Here is a 10,762-nt window from a genome sequence, read left to right on the forward strand (position 1 = left end):
CCACAACCACACGCTTTTGGCAGAAGGCAAATCTTGTTGCCAAGGTCGATCTGTGAAAACCTGGCATAGGACCACACCTTCACACTTCTCCCATAAAGAAAATAGTGTTGGCAGGAAATCCGTTTTTAAAAAGGGACACTAAACTCAGGAGGTAACTCTAAAGCACCTAAATGCATTTTTAAGATTAACCTCCTGAGTTTAGTGTCCCTTTAAGGCCCCGTTCACATATAGCGACATACCTTTTGCAGCGGATCCGCACGGCCGGGATAGCGCGACTTTCGGGGCGACGTTCCAGCGACGGTAGCGCGACCTTCCCCGTCGGGCTCCATAGAAAAAAAGTAAAATCGCGCAAAATCCGCCGAAAAAAGGGTCCGGTAGAAGCGACTTGCGACCGCGACGAGCGACATTGAGTTAAGACAGCTCCATTGAATAACATTGGCCGGCGACTTCTCGCGATATCGCGCGGCAAAAATGCGCGATATCGCGGCGGAAATCGCGCGACAATTCGCTATATGTGAACGGGGCCTAATGCATTTGTCTCTGCTAGCCAACATCTTTAAATCCACAAAGCACAAAATTTAATTGTGTCTTAACTGGAGGGGGAAAAAAAAAAAAAAAAGAGACAGTGCGACAGACAAGGAATGGCTCCATTCACACCTTGGCGTATTGTTGCCACTGATTCAGCGACAAAACACTCCAAAGGAATCCCATTCATTTCTATGGCCCCGGTTGACACCTGCGAGTTTGGTTGCAAGCTGAAATACGCCTGTCGTTCGATATAGTACACAAACAAACTTCTTGGGCAGATTTCAGCACGTTTTGTCCCGTTGAAAATAGAAACCGCTTGAAAAACACATATTACGATTTTTGGACATGTTTTTGCACATTCACAAAAATGTGCCAAAACCTGTTCACAAAAACGCGCGACTTAACATAAGAGCAAAAAACGTTTTTAAAAAAAGGAAAGCAAGGCCAAACAAAAAAAATCCCTCCATCCATGCCAACAGCATATTTGAGCAAATTTCCCACTGTGTACATTATCTTCGGTCAGCTGATTAGCGCTTTTCAGCCAACAACCTTCCAGCATGTCCCTTCGATAAAAGTTGATCTAATGATGGACTTCCGTCAAGGAGACAGGGCCACCCACAGATCGAATTTTGCTTGAAATTTGAGGTGTGTGTGTACCCAGTTTTACATGTGACACCCATTTGTCACCAACTTAAAGTAATCTTCCTGACGTTGTTCTCCCTAAATATGAAAGGACAAAACGAGGAATGCAAAACAGGAGGTATCCTGTTCCAGCAAGAAGTGAAGGGGAAATAAAAATCGGCCAGCACTCTTGCAAACAAGGTGGTTCTGACTGGAGTTCCACATTAAAGGTATAGTTTCTGGTACACTTACAGAACATAAGGTAAAAGGCTCGGATGGTAAGGTGGCGGTGGTATTGGCTGTTGTGATCGGTATCTGCTACGTCCTGTTAGTCTTCTTGGCAAAAACGGAGGATAAGGCTGCAAGAACAAAAACAAAATAAAAATGTAGATCAGATCTTAATAAATAGGACATTTCAATGCACTTTAAGAGTCTGTCACAAGGGGAAGAGGGAAATACTGCTGCAGGTATTAAGTGCACGCATCCAACTGTGCACATATTGCAGCAGTCTCAAACCTTCCTATCTAGGCCAACTAGCAGGCTGTTCTGTCTGGCAAAACCTCAACACTTCCAAGCAGTGTTGGCACTAAGCCCCATCTCCAAACATTCCTATTGATCCAGCTCTACGGCTTTACTGGCCAATTGGAATGTCCATAGAGGTCGGAAGATTCTACAGTTAAAGGGAAGCAATGACTGACGTGAAAAATTCCATGTGGAATTACTGAACATGAAAGAACCGGTTGAGTGTTTTCAAACCTAAAATGGGGCGAATTATTGAAAAAGTTTAAAAAGGAGAAACCCTAGAATTATGACCCCTTAAGAATGGAACTGCTGGAGAGCAGAGTAGATGTCAGTCTGCCTTTGAGTGGAAGCTGGAAGGTTGAACATGAAGCATGGTGGAGGCAGAAACTCTAGTTTGTAAGCCCTGAACATTATTTTCTGGACCCAGGCATCTGGCGACCAGATGGCCGTAAAGGCTAACAGGTTTCCCCAACTTTGACAAGTGGGGGGTGCCCCCTCATTGAGATGCAGACTTGTTCCCAGACTTTGCAGGTTTTGGTGTCCAGGTCTAAAAGCAGAACTAAATTCCTGGCTTAGACTCTGAGGGAAATTAAAAGATGTGTCTCTTGGTCTCCGGGAACAAAATGTCATGTAATAGGTCTGCTAATCCATGTATGCCGTAGCGCAGGGCTACAGCTCTAGATGTTGGATGACAGATTCATGAAAACAATATTTTTTTTTTTGGCAAACAATCTCTGAAGGAAAACCCAACTTTAATTAAAAAGCTAAGGACAGGTAGATGCCAAAATGTTTTACAGTGTTTTTCCTGCAGAGATTGAATCCATTTTCATCTTACTGTGCAGGCATTGCACGTATAAAACAGATTCTCATTTCACAATAGCTGGGAGACATTTACTCGACCATTGCCCTGACGTAATTCTGATGTCAGGCAGGTTAAAGTGGAGAAGCAACAAGTCTGATTGATGAGTCTCAGTTGATAGAAAACCATACTTCAGGGGGCTTACTGTAGGGAGATGAATGGAAACTTGTAGCGATGTAACAAGCTTTAGCTAAGTAGTACATACTGCAAATGACTGATTTTCCTGAGATATACATATTTTAAAAGATAGTTTAATTTTAAAGTTTTAAAAAAGGTTGCACTCAATTTTCACTGGCGCAACTCTAACATGCTGAAAGATGACATTTTAAAAAGCAGATGAATATTGTTGTGTACTCCCCAAACAAAAACACATACCAAGCAAAAAATTTGATTTACCGTATATACTCGAGTATAAGCCAAGATTTTCAGCCCATTTTTTTGGGTGAAAAGTGCCCCAATTTCTATAGTACAGAATTGTATGAATAGAAATCATTCTTAAAATGCCAGTCTTGCTGAAACAAAAAAAAAATAATAGGAGTATTCATTTTAAAGGGGCAACTGTTGAAATCACTACATACAAGTTACCCCTTTTTCTTGCAATGTGAGAACAGTCGTTACAGAGTCCATACCCTGCCATCTTGCCATCTTAAAAAATGTTGTCCGTCTCCAGCACCTGCAATCCATCATGTTGACTGACAAACCGCTTATAAAAGGGCAATTTTTAAAGGGTATTTTTTTTTTTTTTTTTTTTTTTTTCTCTATTCTGACATGCTCGTGTCAGACCCCCCCCCCAGTGTTATTTTCATTGAAATGTTACCATAATGTCACCAGCACTCCAAAAGATATCGTTTACATTTTTTGTGTTCATTTATTGATACATAGTGTCACATATATCCACTGTGACCTCATGAAGGGACCATAAGGGCTAGTTCACACAATGTCTGGATTCTGTCTGGACCAGAACAGTTCGCTCCTGCACTAAAAATGCGTCCCTATGTATACCTATGTGTTTTATGGGCTCCAGTTCTCACCAGCGCAGTACGTTCCGGACAGAAAAAATACTGCATGTCACATTTTCTCCGGTCACGCCGCACTGCAGTTAACAGCCGACAGCGCCACTCCACAAAAAAAAAAAAGGAACGAGAACGTGTCCGGAATGCGGTAAAACCCCGCTGCACGCATAGCACCGCATCTGCAGATCTGCACCAGAGAATGGTGTGAACAAGCCCTAAGTGGCAGCGAAACTTTGGCTATCGGATATATGCGACGCTATATATCAATAAATGAGCACAAAGGTTTGAAACAATATCTTTGGAGTGATGGTGATCTACTACTTTCTTAAGCTTGCACATACACAGCACCATCTGTGTCCATCTCTACGAGCAACAAATCTGCTACCGGTTGTAGATGCTGAAAGGAGTGCAGGGGACAGATACTACCATAAAATGGCAAGATACATTCATTTCCGATACAGAATAAGTGACAATTATCTGGAAAAAAAATATGTTACTTACAACTCCAAAAGAAACCTCTTGGTGCAAAGGATCATGAGTTATGAACTGTAACGATGCAGAGGGCTGCAAAGTTGGCGCATGAGCAGGTGGAGGATATGTGAACCCCCCAACAGGTAGATGCTCACTCAACAGCTCAACTTCATTCTCTATCCTTTGTAGAGGCTGAAGGAAGAAAAAAAAACCATTTCACATTATTAAGTATTCAAAGTATTTCTGATGTAAACAAAGAGTACAACGTACACTGTTCAAACAAAAAAAGCAAAAAAAAAACAACACATTTTCCATAAGTTTGTGGTCAGGTTGTATATTTGCATCATTAACTTCATATGAATGCTTTATGAAGAAAACTGCATTAGTACAGTGCTTTATGTAAAAATGCAAACCAAACTGAAAAAAGTGTTACTGGTAGAATGAAACCTTTCACGAGTAGCTGCATAACATATGCTGCAAAACGTTTGGCTATAGGTGATCAGATACATCCACAATCAAAAGACAATTAGGCCTTGTTCACACCAAGTGCGGAGCAGGTGCAGACCACAGCAAAACTGCGTCCAAAGTATTCCAATGGTAGTTTTAGCTCAAGTTCACATTGCAGCGTTCCGTTCCAGAGCAGGTAACAAAACTGCAGCAGGCCCTATTTTACCTGCTCTGGAAGCCCATTTTAAACTAAAAAACAAAAAATTGTTTACCAAAAAACGGCCCGGAACGCATCAAAAGTGCGGCAAAACCCACTGCACTGCGTGTGCAGATCTGCTCTGCATTTAGTGTGAACAAGGCCTTAAGTTGTGTGTAATAGCAGAGTTGCCCATGACTGAAACCTTAAAAGAGAACTATGGGGTACGTTTTTTTCCCCATAGCTCTTTAGGGTCACGGGAGGACATATACTAACCTCTTCCCGTGACCCCCAAAGCTCAGTATATTGAGTGCTATTGCTCGCTATATACCAAGAGCGTTGCAGCCGGGACGGATCCCGACAATACTGTCTGGATCCGCCCAGCTGCGTGAGCGACAGCTGGCTCTGCCTATCTAGAGGCAGAGCGAGCTGTGTCTGCCCCTCCCGCGTCCATTCCTCCAGTCTGTGCTGGAGGATCAGAGAGGGGGGAAATCCCTGCGGGGAGTGGTGACTGACAGTCACCGGTCACTGCAGGGAGACGATCGGGAAGTGAGCGGATCAGCTACATGTTTCTGCTCACTTCCTGATCGATAGAGCTGACCTGCGACAGCTTCTTTGTCACAGGTCAGCTCCAACTATGAGGATGAGTGGAAATCACTCACCTCATAGTTCTCCTTTTAGTGTAAAAAGCAACTTTTCATTTTGGACAGAAGGGAAGGGTTAAAACCTCTGTCGTGTTTTAATTGCGGTTTGGGTCTCAACCGGCGAGTTTTATCCCTCTTTGTCATAGTGACCACTGGTACAGAGCAGAAAGTGAGGGGATACCAGTTCCTGCGACAACCCCCCATGGAGACAATTTCCTTCACTTTGAAGAGCTTTCATTTCCATTTCCTGTTGTGTCTCCAGGACAGAAAGAGAAAAATAATCCGATAGGGATTTTAACCCTTTCCCACACCAAAACTAAAAGGTTTCAATGGATTGCAGAATGTTACTTACCGATCGAGACTGTTGTGCCTGGAACGGTACAAACTGTCCAGGAGGGGGCAGATGAGCATGGTGATGTGGGGAAAGGTGTGGTGGATGCAATAGGAATGGATCACTGGAAAGAAGGGGTGGAAAAGCAGCATAGGGAACTGGTAAGTGTTGAACCGAACATGCTTGAAGCATCTGTAAAAGACAAAATAGAATCAAAATCAATACAATATGCCAAACGTGCCATTTTCGGCCGATATATCGGTGCATCCCTACTTCCAAGCATTCGTGTACTGCTGTGCTTTCCGACTAATAAACTTAAAACAATTAAAAATAAAAACTGCCACCAATTTTCCCTCCAGAATAAAAGCATATATGTTCACTACAACTCTTCATCCAAAATAACAACCATGCCACATTTAAAAAAAAAAAACGCAAACTGTTAGGGGGGGTAGTCTACAGAATGGAATTTCTGATTTGGTAGATATGAAATAACACACATTAATATTTCACATTTACTGTATTACAGCCAGAATCTGGTAAGCTTGAGTCTCCAATTGCAGGTTGCTGCAGAGATTCACTGCTATGCTGTTAACAGCCTGTAGCAATTGATCTCCAGCTATTTAACTCTATTGAGAACACACACCACACGAGCCAGACGATGGACATACCCCCTTTATTCTGCTAGCCTATGTAAGGGAGCAGGCTATTAGACAGCGCACCTAATATGCGACACCATGTGGTAAATGTGTTACCATTCATTAGAATTATACCCTGTTGCACCTCCTGGGAGCATGCACTTTTTTTCACCACAGTGCAACGCATGTTATTGCACTATAAACACACCTGGCGCACAGTATGGTGTGCTCTACACGCATGGCATCATGCATTTAATGCAACGCTATGGTGAGAACAGGCCCTCAGTGAAAGTTGAGCAAACCTACCGACAAGGTAACAGTGAGGTCAACGTCCCTAATGCGCTCGAACTAAACAAAGCATTATGCTGCCCAATGAACAACAGCTATGAAAAGGCCAGAGGGTACTACAGAAAACAATGGTGTGGAGTCTAGTTTGAATACGGAAGGACTACATTAATTCTGTACAGGAAGTTAATAAACTAACATCTTTTAACATGCCTGCTCTTCAACCCACTTTAAACTTTTCACTCTAAAAAAAAAAAAATATGGGAGGAGCAATAGCAAATAAAGCTGAGACTAGCTTTCCACAACTTACTGGAGGAGGCACACTGCAGACAGGTAAGTGCTGTCCACTAAAGACCACAGAACAGCCCGGAACTTGCTGTGCACTACAAGCAGGGATGTGTTGCCCAGTACACAGAGGGATTCCATGTGGTGCTACGGTTGTAACAGTGTAAGAAACCGGTACTGTACCCTGGTGAATCTGAAAAAAAAAGTTCAAATCAACCATTACAAAACAGAAGTTACATTTCATGCCAACAATTTTTGACAAACTGAATTATTTTAGAGGTTTAGTATTGCAAACAGAAGCCAAAACTAGAACAGGACAAAAGTAACATACCTGCTCATGAATGTCAACCATTACGGTATTCTGCTGTTGTGCATGTGCAGCTGGATGTAGCATGCGGGGAGATACATTCGGAGGGTGAAAGGCCCTGGGCTCCTCTAGTGTCTGCTGCTGGCCATAGGAAATGTGATGATAATTCTCATCTTGGCTAACAGGATTATGGCGCGACAGCCTGTCCCTTCTTCCTCTTTGTCGCCTAACTGGAGGACTAAATAGAAAAAAAGGTTAAGGAAATATAGTGCATTTACAACAAAGGATATATTTGAGTTAGTGTTTACGTAAAAGTAGTTTTTGGTGCATATTTATGTTTTTACATCGGTAACCTTCCATATTAAATGGCATTTTATTAAATGTAGACATTTGTAGAGGAGCCACAGAAGGAAGCTCCACATTTCACTTAAGTCTCTCTGCTTTAACATTTTTAAAATCTAAAATCAAAAGTGATATTTTGGATCTTATCAGTTCTTAGACGTGGTGACTTCAAAAGTTTGTCTGGCTAAATACCTTTTCTGCAAGCAACGGAGGATACCTGTTGATCCCATCATAAATCATTTTAAAGTTTGGACTTTAGGCTTGGACCCCGGACAGGATTTTAAAGCAGTCTGTCTCGGTAGAGGCAGAAAGTGAGGCAAAAGCCAACAATATTACAGATGTCATAAGATATGAGGGGAAATCTTACAATAGGGACATGACACATGTTCTGGTGACAAAGTGAAAGGAATATTTCTCTTTAAGATTACACTGGTCTACAAATTTTGGGAAACTACCTCATATTTTGTTTAGATGAATTAGAAAACAGGGGATATAGGTGCTGGCTAGCTAAAGTTTAAGATATTTCACAATAAAGATTGATACACAGACGAGCATATTTGCCTACAAGTGAGGGAGGTGTCTGATGATCATGATGCCTCGTAACTTCTTGACATAGTACGGTAGAACAATGAAAATGGTTGCACATGGAATTGTATAAGAGACTAAAGATTATGACCGAACTGGAATTTTGTGTTCTTTTATTGCAGGGTATGTTTGTCTTGGTCAGATCTACGCATCATACAGTTACATCTGGTGGCTTGTGAAAGGGTCATTGCCTAACATTTCCAAGGAACAGTTGCGTGATATTTTCCCTCAGAAGCCTAGATGCCTCGAAACTGTAAACGCAGATAATTTCTGCTACATTTGCAACTCAAAAGTGTAGTATGATGGCAGTGGTAAAAAAGGCATCCCACCTATATTTTGGATGCAAAATAGGGGGATCAGGACAAAAGTTCGGCCCCTCATTGTGGCATTCCATGTGCAACTTAGCTGCGTCATTGGCTAAACAGGAAGAAAAAGTCCATGCCTTTCGCAGTCCCAATGGTGTGGCGGAAACCCACCATAGTAGCGACTGCTATTTTTTTTGCATGGTTCCACCAATTGCAAAAGGAATCTCAAGAAGGATGAGGTGGACCACGGAATATCCAAACATTCCAGCGGCACTGCATCCTGTACCCCATGGTGAGGACTGTCCTATTCCAGATCCACCTGAATGCTACTCTCTAGAATCCGATGATAATAAAGACGATGAGCAGGATGCAGCCGATTTGGGCCGTCAATGTCAGCAGACCCAAACTTTAGCCCACCGTATGCTCCTCCTGAACCACATCTCATTTCACAGAGTGAACTAAATGACCTTGTCAGGGATTTGGAATTGCCTAAGTGTACGGCAGAGCTACTGGGCTCCAGATTACAACAGTGGAACCTCTTGCAGAGTGATATCAGGATCGCCATTTTCTGTGATCACCAAAAAGATCTAGTTCAGTATTTTAGTGGAAGGTGATTTGTTTTTTTGCAATGATATCGATGGCTTCCCGACAGCCCTCAACATTACCCACAATCCAGATGAATGGAGATTGTTCATAGATTTCACCTAAAAAAGCTGTTTTATTGCACAATGGCAATGTTTTGCCATCCGTTCCTGTCGGGCATGCAGCCACATGAAAGAAACATACAAAAACATGAAACAGCTGCTGAGGTGTATAAAGAATGAGCAACATCAGTGGCAGCTCTGTGTTGATTTGGAAGTCATTGCTTGGCCTGAAGGGTGGATACACAAAATACTGCCGTTTCCCCTGTGAATGGGACAGTCGAGCCAGAGATTCTCATTATGTCAAGAAAGTCTGGCCATCACAACAGTCCTGGGAGCCAGGAAAGAAAAATGTTCAAAATCCAGCTCTTGTTGAGTCTCAGAAAAGTTTGAGACCATCATTCCATATAAAGCTGGGGCTGATGAAGAACTTAGTAAAGGCTATGGACAATCAAAATTAATGGAAAGTTAATGCTTATCGGTATCAATAAAAGATACATTTATAATGATTGGTGTGACACCATTCTCATTGATATATCACATTTTGTAGAAATGTTATGGAGCATAAATTGCACATCCCCCTCATAATTTTGACCTGAAGCTGTATCTTGGAAACTGGAGCCAAATACTCAGGACTTAAATTTTCCTTTATTAGTGGCCCAATTCTGGTACAATTTAGCTACTTTCATTTCCGAGGCTTTCTCCTTGTGGACCAGCGTTTCATTTTACTTCCCATTGGGTCTCTAAAACAAGAAGTGAAATTTCCCCAACAGGACAGACAGCAAAAAAGGATTTAACCCTTCCCTATATATGTATGGATTTATTCTTATTCATTTACCGGTATATTCATTTTTTTGAGCATTTCTTAAAGCATATGTACAGGCACAACCAAAAAAAAGGGGGGGGGGGGGGGGGGATTTTTCAACACTGGAGCAGAAGAATCTGGAGCATTTGACTATGACAACCAATCAGCTTCTCTCTTCAGTTTAGGTTCAAAAATGAAAGGTTTTTGATTCTGCTTGCTCCAGTTGTGATAAATTACCCTCACTGTGCTTCATATTTTCAGCTCTCAGTTTCAAAGCACCTGTTGTCAGCCCTGCCTACTACATTTACAGAGACCTCTCCCCTCACCTTCCCAAAACTTCTCATTGTGTAAGAGGAAGAAAGCACAGGAAATTATCAACCAACAAGATTTCTGGCAAAACCAGTCTTTTTAATTTACTTATAACATGGATATAAACAAAACACGTTCAGTGGTGAATTTTGCAGAGCAAAGACAGCAAATAAGAGAAGTTGATCGTTAGGGTTTGCATACACTAAGATTTGTTTCTTACCCGTTGTCCCTGGTCTGTGGTGCCTAGAGCCCTTGGCAACAACACAATGGTATTTTGCTCATCCTCAGCCCCTAGTGTATATTAGACGAATGGGGGCAGGCCAGTGACATGCTGGCTTATAAAGCAGAATGTCCATCATGTCGCTGACCTGGAAAAGAAGAACAAGTATGCATTTCAACTGTGCATACAGCAGTTCTGCTCTAGCGCTTAGGATCACTGATGGCATGATCACCTAACCTCAATTCCCATCTCTGCTCACCTCTCCACCATGGAGAAAATGAGAACACGTGTTTTTCAAATAGCAGCAGTAGAGGAGCTGATCTGTAACATCTTGGAGTAGCTAAGTGAAAGAAGCCAGAGTACAAATCAACTTGACACTGTCTCACCCCAGTAAAAAAAAAAAAAAAAAAG

At 42.1% G+C, this 10,762-nt stretch overlaps 1 protein-coding gene across 1 annotated transcript in view; it reads right to left on the bottom strand.

The window, feature by feature from the left end:
* Window positions 1–10,762, bottom strand: part of RNF38 (ring finger protein 38) — a 227,031-nt gene that overhangs the window by 8,794 nt on the left and 207,475 nt on the right. The window contains exons 4-8 of the mRNA XM_018552449.1: window positions 7,169–7,382; window positions 6,863–7,030; window positions 5,654–5,824; window positions 4,045–4,206; window positions 1,402–1,508 (exon numbers count right to left, since the gene is read on the bottom strand). Of these exons, the coding sequence (XP_018407951.1) occupies window positions 1,402–1,508; window positions 4,045–4,206; window positions 5,654–5,824; window positions 6,863–7,030; window positions 7,169–7,382 (822 nt within the window). The remainder of the gene's footprint in view (window positions 1–1,401; window positions 1,509–4,044; window positions 4,207–5,653; window positions 5,825–6,862; window positions 7,031–7,168; window positions 7,383–10,762) is intronic.

Source organism: Nanorana parkeri, unplaced genomic scaffold (assembly GCF_000935625.1).
Source record: "Nanorana parkeri isolate BGI_ZX_2015 unplaced genomic scaffold, ASM93562v1 scaffold88, whole genome shotgun sequence".
In the NCBI taxonomy this organism is placed as follows: domain Eukaryota; kingdom Metazoa; phylum Chordata; class Amphibia; order Anura; family Dicroglossidae; genus Nanorana; species Nanorana parkeri.